Source organism: Lacerta agilis, chromosome 1, assembly GCF_009819535.1.
Source record: "Lacerta agilis isolate rLacAgi1 chromosome 1, rLacAgi1.pri, whole genome shotgun sequence".
Lineage (NCBI taxonomy): Eukaryota > Metazoa > Chordata > Lepidosauria > Squamata > Lacertidae > Lacerta > Lacerta agilis.
The window spans coordinates 90,693,644-90,716,137 of record NC_046312.1 but is presented as its reverse complement, the minus strand read 5'-3'; the positions used below and the strand labels follow the sequence as shown (position 1 = coordinate 90,716,137).

Here is a 22,494-nt window from a genome sequence, read left to right as displayed (position 1 = left end):
TTGGTTTGCTAGATCATGGGAACAACCTGTCACATTTCTGTCCTTACTCACCTTCCTGGATGAAGTTTGGGTTGATGATCTGGAAAAAGAACACATACATAAAAGAAACAGAAAAATCTTTTTTAATGGGACAACGAGAAGAGGGCTTATTCTCAGCAAAGTATTAGAGATTTGATATAAAGGTTGCTGAGGAACTAGAAGCATGTCTGAAAGGTTCTAATTCAGGATGCTGGGTGTGCTGTTCCAGCACTCATGACTTCCAGAGTCTAGAAGTGCAAGGTGCTACAGTGCACTGCATGGGAAGGTTTTTTGGGACCAAATGTGAGTCAGTGCCCCTAATCCCCAAGTTCCTATGTCCTTGTCATAATGTGCAACAACCACTGTTTCCTAGGCCCATTCTTCAGCAATGAACATGACTGGGAGGAAACCACAAAGTTCATGTCGTAGCTAGTTCTGGACAGTCCTGAGATGCATAAAGATTGCTGTGCTGGGGTCAAAGAACCATTCAGTTCAGTATACTGCTCTTAAAAGCAGCCAACTTTTGAACATCTAGATAAGAATCAGGGTATTAAGGGCCACCCGCTGTTCTATGCCTCCAGTATCTGGTGATCTGAAGAGCCAGTGTGGTTCTTTCGTCTCTGAAGGGTAATTTGTCAAAGGCTGGCAGTGAGCAGAACAAGCCCACTTCTAGACTCTTTGACCCATACCACATTGCCCTCAGGCCCATCTGTTGGTGGGTCACTGCCCCTGCTTTCTGGTAACAAACTGCACAGTGAGGCCTTTTGCAGCACATTATTCTGATGTAGACACAACTAGGGTTGCCATACGTCTGGAATTTCCTGGACATACACGGAATACTGTAGTCGGAAGCAGTGTATGGCCGGAAATCGGGGGGGGGGGATCATCACTGACAAGCACTGGCACACTATAACCACAGATGAAACTCTAAATGTGCACAACATTAAAATTTGAAGCTTTGAGTTACAAAGGGTTTCAAGTGAAATTTGAACCTTAGTTTTGTGGGATGACTTTAGAAAACTGTTGTTACGGTAGTCTTGAGAAGTGAAATCTGAGACAGGATTATTAACCTGTCAAATCAAATGTTTTAGCTTTTAAAAAATCATTTTAATCTATTAATATCTGCAAACAGTAATGTTGGGACATAATAAAATTAGAATTTGTGTGTTCACGCACTGAAGCAAATTTAGTTATTTTTAGCAAATATTCTGAAATTCATTCAGTTCCTACTATATACATATAGGCCCAATGTGATGGTCAAACTACACTTTATGTTATACTTCTGAAAAACATTACCACTCTTACTTGGAGAAAAAGCAGCCTCTGTAAGCAATGCTTTGCTTCAGCAGCAGAGAGCAGCTTTGCGCCAAGATTCATGGATTAATGATGAACTGCTTTGCAACCACTCAAACACAAATGGATATTTAAAACAAATAATATCACTATTTTTTGTTTGTTTATAGGCAGTAGTACACATTATAATTGCTGCAGGAAATAGAGCTGGCATTTTGAGTCTTAAAATGCACCAGCAAGAACCATAGTTTACTGAAACCTCTCAAAGTCAAATTTCAGAAGTGAAATTTGACAAATCGTAAAACTCAAAGTTTCAGTTTTAGAATTATGAATTTTAAATATTTACCGTACTACTTTTTCCAACATTCACATTTCTTGCAACAATTGTAAAGTGCAGTGCACCCTAAATATGCAGAAAGCAGGACTTGCAAAAAAGGGTTCGACATTATTTAAGGTTTTAACAACGCACCTCCAGGGCAAGTGGCCATGGCAAATTGCCTAGTCCTTATTAGTGGCTCAGTTGCACTAATAAGCCTTTTCAGAATCCATCTCATAAGACCAGCTCTTCTTTTTTTTTTTGCCTTTTGCCTTTTGACAGCCTGAGTTCTGCTCATGGAGAATACAGCAGTTTCTGTATTACCTATCATCTAGCTATCAACAGTTCGGAGCATTTCTTGGGGGGGGGGGCTAACTGGCATACATCTTTCCAATTTGAATTGCACTTCCAAATGGGCTTGTGAAACATACTGAAATAATTATAAGCTACCTTTGTTGTAACATTATTGTCCTTTGTAAAAAACCAGAAGACATAAATCAAGAATGGGAAACATGTGACTATCTTAATGTTGCTGCACTTCCAAATTCCCATCATTGATGATGACTGGCCATGCTGGCTGGGGCTGTTGGGAGTCAGAGTGTAACAACTTCCCGAAGGGCATAGATTCTCCACCCAAACATAAACAATGCAGGCTGAAGGGACCTTGTAATCAAGGCCTTCTGATTGTTGCACAGTACAGTCTGGCTGTACATTTAAAACACACAACTTCTCCCAAAGAATCTTGGGGTCTGTAGTTTGTTAAGGGTCCTGGGGAGTGTGGCGCTGTGGTGAGTAAACTACAGTTCCAGTAATTAATATTTTTGGGGGGAGGGGGTGCTGTAACTGTTAGAAGTGCTATAAAGGTGCATTAAATACACACATTCCAATTGTCCAGAGATTTTGCAAAATAGAAACAGAGGCAGTTAAGAAAAGAGCTAGGCTGGATTTTCTCTCTTAGATGCGTTAACATTTTATTCCCAGAGATGGTTTTTGTTTTAACCTGGGGAAGTATTTGGAAATGGTATCCTCCCCTCCACACCCGTAATGGCTTGATACACACACTGCCACATTATCCTACTGCATGTGTAGGCCCAATGTGATGGTCAAACTACACTTTATGTTACACTTCTGAAAAAGCCAGTTTCCTGTCAAATGTCACTCCTTACCCGAGCACTTTCTGCTCTTGAGCTGGGTGACAATGTGTCCTACATTACAGAGGACAGTCCTCTATTTGAAGTCCAGTTTCAATCTCACTGTAAACATGTGGTGCAGTGACAATAAAGTACCGGTATTTCTATTCTAAAGATAAAGAGCCCCAATTGGAGACACCAGGGCCCATGAAGTTGTCCATCAACAGTGAGCATCTGGACAGCAAATTGAGAAGGCATACAGATCACTTGGCCAAAGTCTTCCACACTATGTTGAGATGCATCATATTTCTATTTAAATTACAGCAATTGTCTCTATTTTTATTTATTAAATTTCTATACTGCCCTACATTAGCACATACATAAGTTAGCACATACATCTGTGTCTTCTTCTGTCGGTGTATAAGTAACTAACTTGTTTGGGAGTTCAAAACAGCACTGTAACATTTTGCAAGTTGAGAGAGTACCATTGCTAGGGCAAGGCAGATGGCAGAAGGCTGCCTTCGCAGAGGGACAAACATTTCATAACTGTCATGAGGAGAGAGGGATATGTTCCTTTTTCATGACAACAACATAATATATGGGGGAGCACATGAAATGAGCCTGTGTAAGGCCCAGTGTTGCTGGCCTTTTAGAATACGAGACCTTGTCCCTGACTCCTTCCATACAAAAATATTGCTGTATCTCATTTTCTTGTGGGCTTCCTCTTCCTTTGTCCCTAGGTTTTGCATTCATGTAAACAAAGCAGTGAGGCCAACAATGGATATTCTATTAAAAGGATTTTAAAATAAATTATAATTACAAAGGCACAGCAAGTACAGTGGTATCAACATAGCACTGTTTAGCCAAAAGCAAATAAAAGAAGGAAGTTGGGAGGTAGGAATTCACTGCCTTGTATTGGTCTCTAAGGTGCTACTGGACAATTATTTATTTGTTGTATCAAATTTGCCTTACAGATAAAGTCTGCAAGGCAAGTTTCAATGCAGCCAGGGATGGGGCACCAATGCTTCTTCAACTCTTGTCAGACTTCCATCATCCCTGACCATTAGCCATGCTGGCTGGACCACAGGTTCCCCACCTTGTACTAAATGGAATCTGAAACTGCCCAGATCTTACTGGTAAATGCACTTCAGTAGTACCAATGGACAGCAGCTGACCATGGACAGTTGCTAATATCAGTCAAAACATGACCATTTCTCATCGGTAATGATTAAGGGCATATTCAAGTGATCGCCAATGGTAGGTGTTTCTTTTTTGTATACCCTTCTCCAGGGAATGGAAAACCAGCATTGTAGGCACTCCAAAACACACTGGTACATACAAGATACACATTTACAGTATAGTAAGGATTAGCCCAAGCCAATCTGACACCTCATGTGCAGAATATAAAGGGCAGTTAAAAGGTTTTTAACAAACTAGATCAGTGATAGTTTGTTGCCCTTTAACACCGCCCTAGGTCTGCTATCTGAGATGGCATTCTGCCTATCTGTACAGTTAGCCCCAAGTGCATTCCACTACACATGCAGAATTTCTCAGCAGGGAGGAGGGGATAGAAAAAGGTGCAAGATGGGGGAGGGGCGGAGGGGAAGGTGCAAAAGGGTTATTGTCTACCTCCATGCTAGTGTTGGGATCAAGGTCATCACATTCTGACTCCTCTGAACTGTTTGTCTCCTTTTTGGCAGCATGGGGAAAAGAGAACAAAGTTACAATGGGGGAGAGAGATTAAGAGGCACAAGATCAGCAGAAGCAGGTGAGAGCAAGGTAGCAATGTGCACTGTGCAACTAACATGCTTTCCAAACAAAGAGGCACTAAGTGGCAAGCAGGAAAAGAAAAAAGGTGTAGTAATCTTGAAATCATTCGGGGGGGGGGAATCAAAGGGTTTAATGGAAGCAGCAGTATGAGGAGCTACCTCTGCTATACCAGCCCACTCCCACGCCCACCCCCCATTTTGCAAGGCCCTTAAAACACCCACAACATGGAGAGCATTCACCAAACTCTTAACATTCTGTTCTAGTGCTGAGATCTATATCCTCCCAATGAACTCAGTTTGAAATAAAATGTTAGGTGGAGCCAAAAGAGTTCAATCTCCTTAGATTTTTCTTTTAAATAGATTTTCAGGTGTTTGACCATTCAGCCTATCAAATGTCAATCCTTTAAAAATGTACATGATTTAAAAATGTACATACTTCAGTCATCTTAAACATAAATGCAATCTGAGGTGTGCAAGTACATAATTTTAAATTTAAGCACCCACCTTAAAAATCCAAACGGCATTTTCTTTGTTTCTGTTTTTTTGTGCTCCTTGGCCCAAATCCAAAGAAACATTAGAGCGCAGCAGAAGGTAGCACACTTACAGATACCCCCTCCTGCACCGTTCCTTACAATACCAATTGCCTATTGATTTGAGGTGTGTGTGGCCAGACTCAGTCCAGGCATCCTATCCCAACTGCTTATTGGTCTTATCACTGCTGATAGATCAAATTACTCATTTGACAGTATGCACACAACATAACAAACTCTGCAGGCACACTTCTGAGTGGTGGATGTGGGAGATCACCCTGCTGCCACAGCAAACTTTTCCATTCTTTTGTAGGATAATCCACAAGCAGCTAAAAGTGGATCACCCTGCCTGCCCTGTAGTGATTGTGGAATGGAAGGATGCAATAATGCAGTTCCTGATCGAAAGAGTAGTATCAAACCTTAGCTAGAACAAGGTGGTAGATGTGTTTAATTTTTACCATGTCAAACAGGCACCAAGAGAAAAATATTACCTTTTTAAAAAAGAAAAAGAAAAAAGAAAACTGACTGATCAGTAGAGCAGATCATGGGCAGTCAAGCAGACGGTACCCTCAGAATGTGGTTGAGTGCCATTAGCCCCATCTGCAGTTCAGCAACATCAGGAGGGCACTCCATTGGTTACCCCGAGTTAAGGGCTTTTATATCAAACAGAAATGAAAAAAGAAAATTGTTCTGGGAACTGCAAGGGTGTTTAAGGTGTATTTAGTTGTACATAATTATTGTTATTAGTATTGTCCTGCATTCACACAAAAATAAGTGTTACACTTAAACCAGATTCCTCTCCATTGTCATTTAAATTGCAAAGCAGTTTTGATGGATCTTTCTCATTCCTGCCCAAAGAGCTTTGGGTTGAGATCCACAAACCAGTTTTGCCAAGATTTAGACAATGAATCCAAGAAAATCCCACAAACTGCTAAAACTACATATTAATATTTGTCATTATAATATTTCTTTACTCAGAAGTATTACAAGTAATCTGAGATGTTAAAAAGCCATATATTGCTGTTTAATCACAAATATTATTTATAACACAGCTCAAAATCGTATGTTATATATGTCAAAAAAGACTAAACAAAGGAAAGACTAAATGAAAACTTGAATCTCTGTATTGGCTTCAGTCTACACAACAGATAGTGTGCACCTATAGAACTATTAACTGTACAGAAAGGTTTGAGAAATATGCTACCACAAGAGCTTGTAGCTAGAGCTCTCTTTATACTACAGTATTTTGATGCTAGTATGTTTAAGGCAGAAACGAGAGAATGCAAAGAAAACAATTGTTCTGCATAATATATATTTTGAGAAGTAACATTTTAATTTTAGAATTTTAAAGAATCATGCTAAACTGATTGTTCCATCTGGCTGTTCTGGGAGTTCCCAAGCCTCCTGAGCAGATTGGGAATGGTGGGCCATAGGGATAACTGTTTATGTAACTTTCAATTGTTTATGTCACTTGCAAAGATGTATTTTGAAATATTAAATTCTCTTTGAGTTTCTAAAATACTGTTCTAGATATTATATTAGAAATGTGACCCAGTATCAGAAATAATATGTAACACAGAATATTTGTGAAGAATTTTAAGAATGCATTCATTTCCAATTAATAAGGGTTTCTCCCCACCTGCAGCCTTGTGGAATATTTTTAGAAATATAGTTTCCTGGTAAAGACCTATATGTGATTGAAACATGCCAGACTGCAAGTAGAAACTATTCAAGGCATTTTAAATTGCAATATATGGCTCAACCCTCTTCTTGCTGTTATGCTGCTCAGATTGCAAAGGAGAACCAGGCTCATATACTTTAAATAGTCTGGTCAAGATGATTCCTGCTCTGGAAACATCCTGTCTTGATTACTGACTTGCATTACATGTGCCATTGAAGACAACTTGGAAGCTTCAATTGGTATAGATGCAAAATATAGCTGCCAGAGTTCTGGGTAGTATGGCCAGATGTCTATATGTGTGTGTGGCAATCAATTCACCACATTAAATATGCTGGTATTTACTTTTAAAGCCCTACACAGCTTAAGATCCCCAAACCTGAAGGAGCACCAATTCTCACTGCAACCTGTGTGTGATTAAGGACCTTTTTGGTACTGGCATGCCCTCTACGGAGTACTCTTGTTATAGAGACTTAGCCTGGTGCCCACATTGATGGCACCAGGCTGAAACATTATTGTTCAGCCTGGCATTTAATCTTGTGCATGTTTTAAGAATGTAGCCTCTCTCTATTCTGGTTTTATTGTTGCATTTTATGTCTATGTTGATGGTGCAATGCCCTGAAAATTTTATGAGTGAAGAATGGTATGAAAAGTTTTAAATAAATATAGCAGCTATATAGAAGAATTTTAGCAGGTGCAGCTGGTCATGGCAGAAGTGGGGAAAAGCTGCACCTGCTAGAACTGCAGCTCCTACGCATCTCTTAAAGTTATATGAGCCCTATCTTCCTTTACATCAACTAGGGTAAGCAGATGAAAGCATCAAGCAGGCTCACTGAAGTTAGCACTGCTGTATAGACACTGACAAACACAAGCATATTGACACAAAAATACAAACGTTGTTAGAATGCATGCAGATTTTACATTGCCAACACCACAGTTAATTCACTTTAAACCCCAATTCAACAAAAACACTTCTGTATGGTCATTGGTATTCGAAAAACAGCATTAATTTGAATGGAAACCAAATTATTTGCCTGAAGATTTTCTATGGCATGAGTCACAGAATGTAGACTTGGTCCATTTGATAAAGTTCTAAGGGGAGCAGGAAGGACCTGAGGTGGATTCTAGTTTTAGGCACTCTTCCATATTTTCCAAACACTGTATGTGACAAATCACACAACCAGAATGAAAACTGAGAAAAATCTTACAAATAAAAATGACAGTGTATTAGTAGCCCCGACAAATGCTGGCTGAATGGCATCAGCAGGGATCTGGAACAGCCTAAGAACATGAAAAAAGTGGCTGGCTCCTCACCGTATTTGGGGGAAAAAACACACAAACAACTTTCTGATTGCCTAAGCTCTATGGAATTCAGTAGTTCGTTAGAGACCAAGTGCTTTGATGGACTGAGGCTTAAGAGCCTGGTCAAAATAGTTGTTGGAAATTAGTGATAGAAGTCGCCCACAATATTTGAGGGTGATCCACAACAACTGATCACACTGCAGCTAGTGCCTAGGGGGCCACAGTTGGAAAAAGGCTGGGAGACACTGGTCTATTGACAATGGAATTGACAATGCTCACTGTGCAACAACTCAGGCCATCACTAAGGCTAGCAGTGTGAGTAGTTATACCCTGTTTGTAATTCTGCTGGAAGTCACAGATCAGACTGCCTTATCACAGATCAAGGTGGTTTGGGGTGGGCCTTTTTGTCACATGCTGTTATGTTCATTAAGGGTTGCAAGCTTATCATAGTTGCCTTGAGCATTTCATCCCCAAGAGTTTCATGAACCTACATTGCAGATCTCACAATGAATTTGCTACACAAACATTTTGCAGGAGTAGATGTCAGAAGCCAAATGAAAGAACCAGAGCAGTAAGTAAACACAGGGGTGTCTTGCCCATAGAGGCAAGTGGCGCGGGGTGCCAGTGCTCCAAGTTCGCACCAAGTTCTGGAGGGCACCTAGGAAGAGGTGGAGGCTGAACGCAGTGCCTCCCGGCACCAGCTCATTGCCTTCGCCCGCCGCGCTGAAGTCGCGCCACGCCTGGAGCCTCTGCCTGCCGTGGCCACTGCGGCACGGGCACCAGGGAAGAGGTGGAGGCTGGACGCGGTGCCCTCGCCTGCCGCGCTGAAGCAGCGCCGTGCCCGGAGCCTCTGCCTCTTCCTCACTGGAGGAGCCGCCCTCCAGCTGCTGCCCACCTCCTCCAGCTGCCAGTAGTGCTGTAAAAAGGTGGAATGGGGGGGCACTGCCGGAGGGATCTTTGAACCACGGCGCCAGACGGCCCTGAGTAAACATTGCCCTTACATAACTGGGTGGGGGGAAAGGTGCAGTTTTTCTTCCTCATCCTCATCCCTAATTTCTAGGAATTTGTTGAAAGTATCATGGAAGTCTTTGATATGAACAGTCTTAGTCATGATACATCTATAACATACAAATCAATCTATGTAGTATTGGAAATGCCACAACAGCTAAACTAGTTTAAAAACAGCAGTGTTAGGCAGTGTTTAAGCAGCCCTATAAGGATGAAACAGCCCCACCAAAACTTTTAGCAGGTCATTTTGACAGAGGTTGCCTATTCTGCACTGTCATTGCTTACCAGCCCCTGAAGGCATTTTGCTGCTCATGGATCATTTGTTGAAGATTGTTCCTCATCTATTAATAACCAAGTCTTGCCTTGTTTGGGCTGGCATGATTTTTGGTCCCTCCAAGGGAAATTTTTACTTCACTTTGCTTGGTCTTTTTAACTGCACATATTTAACTGCACGTACACTTTTGATGGCTGCATTAAACTTCTGAATTAAATACTACACACAAACACACACAGAGACAGAAACTATTTACTTACATTTTGGATGCCAGTGGTGAGGAGGGAAAAAAGCTGTGTTGAATCTTGCATGCAAAATCCGGCCAAAATGTCTACTACTACCGAAAAGTAAAACAAATTAAAAATAAAAAGCAAAAAGGGAAAAACAAAACAAAGTAAAAAGCCAGATGTCACCCCCTGTCCATATAGAGGATGTTGCAGGGGGAGTGAGGATGAGAAGCAGGAGGCAGCGCACAGCTTCTGATGGCCTTACTCACTTTAACAGAGACTTTGTTGCCCAGAATATCCTTGGGTTTACGTAGGCCATTGGCTTCAGTTTTGCCACTGCTTTCCTTTTCTGCCCGCTTTCTCATGCGCAGGGTATGCCATGAACATGACTTCCTGTTGTACCAAAAAATGCACCAATCAAATGGCGTATCTTAGTAGGAAGAGGAAGGGATGTGGAAAAGCAATCAGCACACATGTTCTTGATACCTGCAGCCCCCCTTAAGAAGGGAGAAGCCACTTGCAATATGCCTAGTTGGGTGCAAACATTCAAGTCAGGATTTCAAACTAGTCTACAACAAATGTTTGTTTATTCTTGCTAATTGAAAAATGATATTTTCTGTAAGATGGCTGCAGGTCCGCAGATAACAGCATACTTCTTATTCATAACCTGCAAGGGTTGGCAAAGTAAATTCTTCCAGTTAAAGTGAATTTTTTTGCAAAATTAGAGAGAAATCAAGTCTTTATGCATATCTTACAGAGCAACATAAAGCATTTGTATATTCCACAATTTGGTGCCAGCTCCCAAACATCAGAAGTTAGATAATAACCACTTTATTAGATAGAGGAGATAAACATCATAGTACAGCTGAGTTGATAAAACACAGGCATGTTGAAAGAACTGGAACTTCTTTGCTTAAGTGTAGCAATGCTTGTCTTTCTGCTCTAAGGAACAGAAAATGAAGTTTTTATATTCCCATTTTGTGTCCCAACACACATCCTACCTTTGCCACAAAATGCAAAGCAGAAATAGGAAAGTGTATGTATCAAAGCAAATAAGAATACTGACAACTATTTAGTCATTAACTGGATCGCCACTGCATGTCACTTTATAACAGAGAAACCCCCCCTCCCCATGGATTTGTAATACATTTTCATGTATACAGCTGAGTGAGAACTCACTTTTCAAAAACAGAAGCAAAATACCATGGCTCAGTTGTCTGCTGTATTTGTCTTGGGTTTGTTTGTTTGTTTGTTTGTATACTGCAAGTCTAGACTCTGATCCCAGCTATGAAGACATAACAACATACCTTACAAGAAAGGGCAGGTCTGCACTTCATAACTGCCACAGGAAAACACTGCTGTAACACCAGTGTTTCCTGCAGAAAATATGTGAAGGGTGGTCATCCACACATACATCTTTTAAACATTCATGTGCATATATCTGGGGCTCCCAATTGAGCAAGAGGTTCTAGATGTGTGCACATACGTATGACATTCACCTTTTTTACTGTGGTGAAAAATGGTGTGTAGAGCTACCCAAAAAGTTGCATGCAAACTGGGAAATGAATGAACATTTTATGAATTTTCTCACAAAACAACACTTTGTTCCAATACTGAAATACTTTTGCGCTTATAGTATTGTTCACCAGATTACTTGGCTGCAGTGTAATATTAAAAAGCAAAACAAAAAACAAGGCTTAGAGCAAGTAAGCCACACCATCACAAGACTAAACTGGTTTATATCAAATTGTGGTCAACCGTAGTTTATGAACTGTGTATATGCTAGCGTTACAAGAGAAGTCTGATAGGCAACGTTGTTTGGGAGCATGCAGTGGATATCGATATCATCAAACCATGTGATATTGTACAGTACCAGTCCTGTTCACAACCTCCACATACATGCTCACTGAACAAGTGGGGGAAATATAGCTTCATACTTGAGTATATTTAGCAGAAGGTGTGAAAGGGGCTCCTAATGACCTGTGGTTTCACTCCTTCACCCAAACATTCAGTGAATGTGTGTACTGCAGGCATGAACAGGGCTTTGGTTTGCAGAGCGAGGGGGGCAGATTTCTCCAAGATTATACTTGAGCATAATATCCATAGAAGCACGAGAAGTAAACGGGAAAGAATGGGAACATTATTAAGGAACATAAAACTAGTGAAGTGATATAGATTTGCTTTTTTTCCTGAATAAAAGGTCAAACTCTTAATGTTGGAGATGAGGGGAAGAAAAATTCCCATTTCCCCCTATACATTCAAGTCAGCTTGAAGTAATTTTGAGAACATAAAAGGCTTTGAAACAAAGTCTGCAGAATTCTCAGCATTTGCAGTGATATTCTATAGTAGCATGAAACCCATGAGAGAGAGATACATAGGCCTTCTCTCTCTGTACTGTTAGGTATTTATGCATATATTGTTCATGTTTTTCCCACCCAGCAAGACATTGTGCTTTATTTCCATTGGTGCAATGTTTGCTGTATCATTGGTCTTCCTGTAGCATAGCAGTTTTGTGCATGAAAAGTCATGGTCAAAAACCTAAGTCCCAACCTACATGGCAATTCCCCTTCCCATGAAAATAACTGCTCCCACATCTCACTGAATTTTGTGAATATGCGCCCTGGGCTGTTCCTAATATGGGAGGTACTCTGAGCAAGGCCAATCACACAAATGCCTGGCAAAACCAGCATGTGAGTTCCATTAAGAAACTTCTGTTACTTCCCATTTTCTTAGGCTTTGACACCACCTTGTGATCTTCACTGGATGAATGATGTTCAGGACATAGCTCAATTGATAGAGCACAAGACTCTTAATCTCAGGGTTGCGGGTTCAATCCCCACATTGGGCAAAAGATTCCTGCTCTGCAGGGGATTGGACTAGATGACCCTCCTAGTCCCTTCCAACTCTACAATTCTATGATAACTTTGTAAAGACTAGTTACAGGTAGGTAGCTGTGTTGGTCTGCTGTAGTTGAAACAAAAAATAAAATAAAATAAAAAATCCTTCCAGTAGCACCTTACGAGACCAACTAAGTGTATCTGAAGGTATGTGAAGAAGTGTGCATGCACACGAAAGCTCATACCAATAACAAACTTAGTTGGTCTCTAAGGCGCTACTGGAAGGATTTTTTCTTTGTAAAGACTATAAATTATTAAGCCCAGTGCAGACATAACCATATTAAGCATTGACAAGAAAGCAGGGGTATGTGCTGTGAGCTCACATTCTTTTCCCCCTCTTTGGTGCAAATTCACCTCTTCTCTTGTAGGTTTTTTCCATAGTTGAGCACTACACCCAGGACGCACCAATGCTAACTATGGTTAATGCAAAGCAGCTTAGCAAATGTTTGCAGTCTTGCTTCAAATCCTGGTTAGAAATCAGACTCATAGCTAAACATGGCTAGCATCTATGCAGATGCAACAATAAATCATGGCTAAGGCTAATAAGAAAAAAATATTTGTGTGGAAATCTTCATGTTGGCTATTCCCTCTCTCTTAAGATATAAAGACTGGCAGCATTGTGCCTGCACTGGGCCTTATTCATTTGCTGCAGCATACGTTAAATCTAATGAGTCAACACACCTAATCTTCAGTACTTAAAAGTCCATTGAAGAGCTCCCTTCAAAAAACTGTACTCCAATGAATCTGTGCAAGATAACCAATGCTGAATCAATTTTTGACAACTGAAGATTAAAAAAAAATCAACTGGTTTTACAAAAAGGATTGTACCTTCAGTATTTAATATCAAAAACATTTTCTTGCATTATTTAGTCATTTCAAACTGACAAATTTCAAAAAAAAGGTGAAAGAGTATTCACACATTTGTTAAATAAGCAATAAAACATTGTAAGAAAAATAAGAACTTAAAGAGGGTCAAAAACTGGTCCTTTTTAACCTCATCAAAACATGCTCATGGTGAAAATTTATTTTACATATTTAAAATAGTACATTTAAAATTATTAGTTACATTACAGGTACAATGATGAACATTGCGACTATCCATAATATTGCACAACCTGACTTCAAATATGGGTTTCTTTAAATAGTGCAAAATACTTTTTACAGGAATGTACTCCAAAGGGGATTTCTCAAACCAAATTATTTTTACAAAATATTATGTGAACAGAAAAAAGAAACTTTCAAAATAAAAAAGTTACAATCTGTACAAGAAATTGCCATTGACAACATTGAATCTCTATTCCTTGAGAAGTGGGTCTCAATCCAATACAAGGCCTGATGTATGTGGGTGGTGTTTTTCTTTGCTCTATATCATTATAACCTATATATATATTTATTTATATTTATATTTATATATATTATAAGCAATTTAAAACACAAGATAAATACAAGTCCAGTCAAATCAGGTCCATATTTAGGAAAGGATGAGGGGGAAACCATGCCCTTTAAACTGTCTATGGATTTCAATTCTTTACAAACTATAGGGGCAGAGTAGGGAGAGAACAAAATTCCAACAAAAGCCCAACTATGCCAACATGGATACCCCATGTTGTGTTACCAAGCAAAGTTTGTTCCAATGGCACTGTAGATTTTTTTAAAAGGCAGGAAAATCCTAAGATTTGGGTTTTATTTTTCCTCAAAAATCCACATACTGCTCCCAGGGAATCCAACACAGCACTTACTTTATGCCTCCATCGCTATTATCTGTAGTTGATTTAGTGAGGGGAGCCAATATATTCCCTGGGATCCATCCTTCTGCTGCTGGTGAATGGTCATTGGCAGGCTGGTACACAAGGAACATGTTCTGCTGGTTAATGGCAAGTACTTGGACCACCTCACCCTGGTTGACACAGATTTCATTCTCCTTCAGTGCATAGTAATCTTTGATGACCACCATAGAAGAGGTCCCATTGCACCCACCCAAGTCATTCTGAAGAAGAGACAGAAAGCAACAGTGACAAGATAGCTCAGGTGCAATGCTAAGTTTTTTATCAGCATCTCCTGGACAACAAATTTAAGTGTACTAAGAGTTTACAAGACATCTCAGTGTGCACAGCAGTATGTTGCCTAGGCAACTGCAGTGTGTTTCCTTCCATGTGATGTTGTGCGATTGACAGACTACAGATCAGTTGGTGTAAATTCACAAATGCATACTCATTGTCACTATAAGCAGTAGCTCTTTTAAATAGCCTGCTTGTGAACAAAACCTACACATAAGCTTGGGACACAACAGTTGTCAACTAATTTCATAGGACATTTTTGAAAATCGACTATTTTCCTAATTTGGGAGATGGGAGGCAAGAAAGAAGATCAGTTAAATAAATGCATCAAGTTACATCAGTTTTGGAATGCAAAGTGAAACCCTGGTCACATAATGAAAGTACTGCAGCTGATATAATTAAGGTAAAGAAGAACTTTGTGTGCAGAAGCTCCCTGGTTCAGCTCATCTCCAGGTAGGGCTGGGAAAGAGTTAGGACTGAAACCCTGCCAGTCAGTGTAGACAATACTGAGTTAGGCAGACTAACAGTCTGACTTGGTATACCACAGATTCCTATGTTTCACTTATGCCAGTTGTTGCTGAGAAGTCTGCAAGAAGGAATGAAGGCAATTGCACTTTCTTACTGTTATCTACTCCCTCTGAACATGGCCTTTCCATTCAGTCATCAGTGGGGACCACTTCCCATGATTTTTTCTTAAGATTGTTGTTGTTCTTTAAAGCAATTACAACTAATAGCCACCAGCACATGTGGCAATGATTTCAAGGCTAGAGATGCACTTGTGTTTCCTTCTGTCAAATTTGCTTTCAGCTTTTTTTTTAAAAAAATCGCACCATGCAGATTCTTGACCCCTTTCCCAACACCCAGAACAGGCTTAAGACTGGACTTTGCTGACTGAAAGCTGAAGACCATTTCCTTCTTGGATCAGCAGTTACCATCTATATATTGAATCACTGGTTCAAGTACTCACATCCACTAACCAGGATCAGTAGCAGGCCAAATTTGAAATGATGGCAATTGCAGTAAAAAAAAAAAACAACAACAACAAGGTGGAAATACATACATACCTTGATAAGTTCATATTTGTCCCCAGGCTGGTGCTGCTCATGCCCTGTGCTGCCATTGGAGGTAGATATTTTCAGAGGTGGAAGAGATGGGTTACGCATTGTAGCCTTCAAAGGTTTATCCGACCCTACTGGACCTGAGGAATAGGGTCTGGTGATGGGCTGAGGTACCCTGCTGGTCTGGGGTCTCATTACAGCAGAGCTGCTGTTTTCTTTGCGCTGGTACTCTATAGGAGACTGTAGTGCTGGAGTAGAACACTAGGAGTTAGTACAGACTTGCCCATTTGTGACACCATGTTTGCCTAATGCAAGGGAGGCCATGTTTAGCTTGTTTCAAACAAGTAGCCTGAGAAAATACAAACCATTCACCTCACAGCTTGCAAGCACTGAAAGTTTCTCTTCAGGAAGAGTGAGGGAAGCACTTTCACAAGTGCTGACTTAACAAGAGCGTAAAAACCCAATGGTGCAGATCAGGCCCACTTGGAGTTCATAGTAATCCTCCTCACTTCCAGCCTCTCGACAACAGCAACAGTGAGCAGTGTCTGCTCAGTGATGCCCCTCCTGCTTTCATAATTTGTTGCTCTGGTGGTTGATACTAAATAGCAGCTAGTCCTCAAAGTTTACTAATCTTTATTTTATTTAAGATGAAATTGGTAGAAAAGAGAGGCAAAGGCAGCTTCTGCAAAATTCTGGATTAAGAACAAGAAAAAAAATGGAAAAAACCTAGTTCCAAAGTCAGGAGCTCTGCATGCCCATCCCTTACTATATGCAAATATAACATGGATGGGGAACCTGTGGGCTGCTATATCCTCTCTAAGCAGAAGAAGAGTCCATAGCTGAAACTACTTACCGTGTGAAGTAGGACTTCCTCTAATATGTCCTAAATCTCACACGATTCAGCTTCATTGGAAAAAAAAATGTAGCTTGTACCCAAGACTGGCTTGCATACCTAAGGACTATGAAGTGGCCAATTTTTAAAGAGGGATACAGGAAATGACAAGCCAATTAGCCTAACATCTGTTCCAGGTAAATTGGTGGACACCGTTGTGAAAGTTGACAGCGTATACAAAAAGAAGTGTTGCTGAAGAAGAATTAACATGGCTTCTGAGAAAGTAGGACTTGTCTTGCTAAGTATTTATGGAGTTCTTTGAGAGTGGCAGTAAGTATCTGGATGGGGTGATCTGGGAGACAATGGTACAATCCAACACACCCCATCCTGAACTCCACTGCTAGACTTCCCAAAAGAAAAAGATTTTCACCCTAGATTTTAATTCTTAGCACAAAATTTATCTGCCTCCAGTCATGCTCCATTTAAAAGGAAGATATCGAAGGTCAGTGTGCATGACAGTTATGGAGGTGGCCTGCAACAGCAATCTATGTAGGAATAAGGTTCTGCCCAGAACAGTCAGAAAGCACTTGGACAGAGATAAAAATGCTTACCATTTAAGAAGTCCCTCTGTGTGTCCAGCACTTGACTGATATCCTCCACCCAAGCTTGCTGGATTTCAGGATTGGCTGCCTGCAAAATGAGCCTTTCTGACGTTTCCCGGCTCATGAGTGCGAATTTGCAGGGATCATTGTCCACATTATCCTCAAGGATTAGGTATGTCATCTGCAAGCAGCAGAGAAAGCTCAATGATCATTCAAGGGAGAGCAAGCAAATTCAGGTAAACTATATAACAGCTAAAGATGGCCCTGCCGCCACTGTCCAAATGAAGAGCAGCAACCACAGAAGGTTCACTTCTCCAGAGGAGGAACTCTCTGGGAGTAACACCCCATAGAGAATACTTGGCTCTCAGCTTTGTTCTTCAGCTTCTGTGCTAAGCATCTTCAAGAACAGTTCAATTATCTCTGAGTTACTGGTTTTCTTTAATGGCTAGCAATGCTAATAATTATGGGTGGGAGGAAGCAAATTGCTCTACATGAGATGCCCTCCAAAACAGAAAATGCTTTCTGTCATATTGCCAAAAAAAACACAAGCATCAACAGAACAGCCTCTAAGAGGGAAAGTATAATGCTATTTGCCCAGGCATACAATGCAAGTGTAAGAAGGTTTATCATCTGCTGATTGAAGTTTTTGCTGAACATTTAGAGCAGGGGTTGGGAATCTTTTTCAGTCCTGAAGGTCTCTTTCCTTCATGGGCAACCTTCTAGGGGTCGGATGCCAGTAGGGCACAGATGAAAGTGGGTGGGGCAATGGATGCAACTTCTACCTTTGTACAGTAGGCTATATTTGAGCCATGTAGAATTCAGAAGCACACACACACAACACCCACCCATCCATCAAGGCAAGCAAGAGGTGTCTTTGTAGGTCAACAACACATTTCATCCAGGCAAAAGCATTGAAGGAGACTGTAGCTTGGGTATGGGGTATGGCCAAGTGAGAGTACTGAGGGGCCAAGGGGCTGCATTTGGCCCCTAGGCCTAAGGTTATCCAGCACTGGTTTAGATAATTCAGCTCTAATTAGATGTGATGTTATTTTGATGCTCATTATCCTAACCCTATGTTATCCTAGCAGTTTTATTTAACTCAGTCTGCACACACACACACACATCACAGAATAATAGAATAGAATATTAAAATAGATTATATATATATTTATATATATATCGTACACCATGGCTGCAAGTCAGAAGATGACATGATAGAAGTGTAGGACTGGAAAAGGGCCTAATGACCATCTTCTTTAAACCTCCTGCACTGAAGCAGAAGGACCATTTCACACCACCAACTTTGCTATCTAGTGTGCAGCAAACCAAGAAAAGGAAAAATGCACTGCAGTGAAGTTTCCAAATGCCTCAAGGAAGCACAACAGCAACTTACCTTTATGCTTCGTTTAAACAGGTACCCAGGTGTTAGAGAGCCTTTCCTCAGAAGTTCACTAAAGATGACAATTTGCTCAAAGAGGAAAACTCTGCGTTCTTTTGGCCGAGAGAGACCTCCAGAATCCTGCTCTGTTACATAGAATGTATCCTGCTGTAGCAACTTCCCTTGGGCTGCCAGCTTGCCCTAAGTTAAATAAATGTTAAGTTAAACACAGATGGCATAGAAAGAGGAAAGGCACCCAATCATGGTCAGCATGTTATCACATGGTCTGGGGTAGACCTTAGGATTTGCTTATGTCTGTGAAATGATTCATTATCACATGATGTTTAGCCATTTATGCTCAAAACTTGCTACCAAGTTCATGTACCCAATACCCTAACATGAATATGGAATTATGTACAATATATGCATGTCCACCCATATACCTGACCCTAGCAAACATCCTGCATCAAAAACCCCTGAAGGAACACAGGAATTTGAAATGCAAACACACAGGTGTATGTGCATATCTCCCACACCATACTATATTGTATGTGTGATAAGGGATTTAGTCCAATGCCCTGCCATATATAAGATTTCCACATTGGTGACTCTGAAGCAGATGCCTGAAGTTTTACACAAAATGACTTATAAATTAAGCAATCCCACAGTGGAGAATCAGGAGTAACAGGGAAATTATCTATAAGCTACAACAACTTCAACACAATACTACATATAAGCTTCAAGGTTTCACTGGACTGAGAGTCACAGTGATGCCTCCAACAACAGCAAAGGTAAAAGGCACCAGGCATATGAAACTGCTTGCTATGTGATTACAGGTGCCAAAGGAAATGATTAAACAGTCTCTGTTCAGCTGTGTGTGTGTATGCACATGTGTGTGAGCACACTCCTGCCCACAAGTGTACAAACGAAACTTCCTTCCTGGGTAAGACTCAGAGCAGAAAGTTTAAGGATATCATACCCACCATTTTATGGAAGAAAGTTCACACAATTCCCCCCCCCTTTCTAAAATGCAGTTGGGCTATTCCAATGAGACACAGCTATTAGTGCCAACAATTGTACTATTACATCCACATTCAAAAATATTGACTTCTACCTCAAAGCCCTGAAGACGACCCAGGTTCATCATGTCATTGCAGCGTTTAGGAACAAGGCACATCAGCTCCACAGCTTTCTATTAGAGAGAGGCAACACATAATCAGAACTGGGAGTAATGAAAGGGCATCTAGTGTGCTACCCTACTCAAGGTAGGGCAAACCATGTATTGACCCTTCCATCCGTGGTACACAGACCAGATTCTGAAAGTGGGTATATTGTAGAAAGATGTCAGTGGAGCAAATAGCTCAAGAATGCTCAAGCAAAGGGGTCAATGCTTATTTTGCAGGACAGAATAACCAATTACTATAGCAGCTAGACAGTGGAACTTCAAATATGACTTCCCATCATCCCTACAGTGTGACCCAAAAATCCGCCTACAAAATAATTCTAGCAGGCACAATTATTGCCACCAATGACTGACCACAATTCCCACCCATGCTGTACACAGGAAATGCCCAAAGTGACCAGAACAAGAACAGCCTGCCTTGTTTGGGCTGCCTTGTTTGGGTGTGAAAGTGGTTCAGTGAAACCAACCACAGGTGGGGCAGGAATTGAATCCCTTACTACCTTCCAAGCAAGCCATATGAAGCTGCCTTTGCCTCAAACCATCTAGAGACCATTAACTATCAGCAAGCCCCACTTTACCAAATGTAAGCCCTGATGAAGCCATAGCTCCACAGCTTGCCTTTAAGTGGGGCTACAGAAGGGTTGGTTTTGGACATAGGAAAAGGATTTTGAACTCCTGTTCAGTACCTGTGAATGAGGGAAAAGCTCCATCTGACTGTACAGTATTGTCTAATTTTGTGTTATGCCATGCCCCCATGGTGCACTCTCCCAAAATTCACAATGTGCCCACTGATCCAAAATTATTGGCAACCACTGCAGTATGGGACAGAGTGAGCCTATGCATGAAGAGAAAGCTCCCCACTTCAGCCCCCCCCCCAATGAACTGATGGCAGGAAGGGGCAGCAGGTATAGCTCCAATCAACACAAAGATGAGCATGAGGAGAATGCCTGAAAGGGACTTCATTAAAATTATCTGAACAAATACTGTTTGGTGCATGGCTAGCCAACACCGTCCCCTCCAGCTGTTGGATCACAACTCCTGGAGGGGGCGATGCTGCCTGGGACCGATGGAAGTGAGATAAAGTAACATCTTGGTCTACTGAAAGACACTTTGCAAGTTCTAGGCTGGTATCCAAACTGTTGTCTTCCCAATTTGTAACTTGGTGTTTTTAATTAATGCAGCATATCAAATGTCATCCTGGGTCAATTGCAACTATCCTTGATTACCAAGAGGGCAAGGAAAGTCTAAAGTAAGCATATTCAATTTGCTGCTCATAAGGCTAAGTTTTCATTCACTAATTTTAGCCCTAGTTGACATTTTACATTAAACATTACTGAAAACGAATACAGCATAATAGCAAGCATTTAAAGGTAATGGGGGTGGGGAGTAAACAATAAAAAACCATTTTTTTCTTCTTACTGGTTTCACCATATCATAATCACTCTTTGAAAATATATACTTTTTTGGTATCTTGACTTTCTGTTAATATACAAACAACCAAGCCAGCTCGCAACATGAACACATTATAATCATTCAATAAAAACAATACAAAAGAGAGAAAAAACAGCAGATAAAAATCCATACCTCTGTCTCTGAACATTCCAGCCCAGCTTTTTCACTGTATTTTAGAAAATCCTACAGGAATGAAAAACATCCTCTTAAAAATAGTTAACAAGAATACATATTGATATCTTCCCCTTTGAAGGCATACTTGTTTACTTGTGGAAAGGATTTTATCTGGGGACACATTAAAATTTACTAACTTTAGGTGAGTCTATGCTGCGGTTTAAAAGTGCCACCCATTTATATACATAAAGGTCCTAACTGATGAGCAAATAGAACACAAGACTGAAACAAAATGTATGCATTTACAAATTTTAGAAGTCTTTTTGAATGCTGAACACGTAAACCGTACCTTTCAACTTTAAATAGCCTCCATCTGGAAAACACCCCATCCACTCAACCCTGCCTTCACAGTGCATGCCCCCTGTATTGCAATAGCTTTGATGCAGTATGGGGAAAAACAAACAAGTAAAGCTCCAGTAAACATACAGGTGCCCTTGCACACCTACAGGGAGCATTGTAGTTTAGCCTGCTACAGCAACTGGGTGGGTGTTGTTGTTGTTTTTTTGCCATAATCAGTATACAGGTAATTGGATAACCTTTTTCCTAGACACAACACTTCACTGGTATATTTCACCTTGAGTAGCAGCTGGTACTTGGTTATTCTTTGAATGGGCTTTATTAAGAAGTCACTGAGAGTTAGCCGCTGGTTTATTTCTTGTTGCACCTCCTAGAAAATGAAAAGTAGGCAATATCAACAAAAAATATACTTATTTATATCTTGTCTTTCTTCCAAGGAAACTCAAGATATCCAAGCACTGACCAGACTATGCCTTACTTAGTTTTAGCAAAATTTTGTAACATGTGCCTTCTGTCAATTCCCTGAGATTATAGTTATCTATGACATGCTGACTGGCCCATCTTTCCAAACCGAACAGTTAAGACTAGTCCAAACGTTACTACAATAGGCCAGTAACAATTAAGATTAGTATTGTACAGATGAATATAATTTCCCTTTACTCTTCTTATTGAGTGGGTGGGTGGGTAGAAAAGGAGGTTAAAGTGAATCAAGCATGAAATGTCTTCAGAAATCGGGTACAAAAATTTTCTGGAAAGAATACTGGCACTATCTGTCAATTAAATGGAATGAAACAACCCCCAAATTGAAGGGAATGAAACTCGAATAGTTGTTAACAGCTTACATGGCAGAAATGTTGCTTTAAAAAAAAAAGATTTTAATCAGAATTTGTCAGAATTTTTAAATTTAATATTTGAGGCAGTTTCTAGACCTTGAGACAGACATAAATGGAATCCTTTCATAAAGAGTTTAGGAACCATAAAGTATGGAGGGGTTGCTCTCTTCCTTTAACACCCACCTA

At 40.5% G+C, this 22,494-nt stretch overlaps 1 protein-coding gene across 21 annotated transcripts in view; it reads right to left on the bottom strand.

Annotated features, from left to right (window-relative positions):
- KALRN (kalirin RhoGEF kinase) overlaps window positions 1-22,494 on the bottom strand; it is a 494,138-nt gene that overhangs the window by 13,201 nt on the left and 458,443 nt on the right. For 17 of the 21 annotated variants that reach the window (XR_004427468.1, XM_033162965.1, XM_033162941.1 and 14 more), the window contains 10 exons: window positions 21,753-21,845; window positions 21,137-21,187; window positions 19,484-19,561; window positions 18,385-18,570; window positions 17,001-17,172; window positions 15,564-15,805; window positions 14,182-14,429; window positions 9,815-9,938; window positions 4,387-4,446; window positions 52-79 (listed from right to left, as the gene is read on the bottom strand). Coding sequence is in view for 20 of the 21 variants with exons in the window: in XM_033162965.1 (XP_033018856.1) it covers window positions 52-79; window positions 4,387-4,446; window positions 9,815-9,938; window positions 14,182-14,429; window positions 15,564-15,805; window positions 17,001-17,172; window positions 18,385-18,570; window positions 19,484-19,561; window positions 21,137-21,187; window positions 21,753-21,845 (1,282 nt within the window). In the remaining variant the exon portion in view is untranslated. Of the gene's footprint in view, window positions 1-51; window positions 80-4,386; window positions 4,447-9,814; window positions 9,939-10,113; window positions 10,213-13,264; window positions 14,430-15,563; window positions 15,806-17,000; window positions 17,173-18,384; window positions 18,571-19,483; window positions 19,562-21,136; window positions 21,188-21,752; window positions 21,846-22,494 lie in introns of those variants that run through there. The other 4 variants (XM_033163069.1, XM_033163094.1, XM_033163076.1 and 1 more) reach the window with 2 other exon arrangements.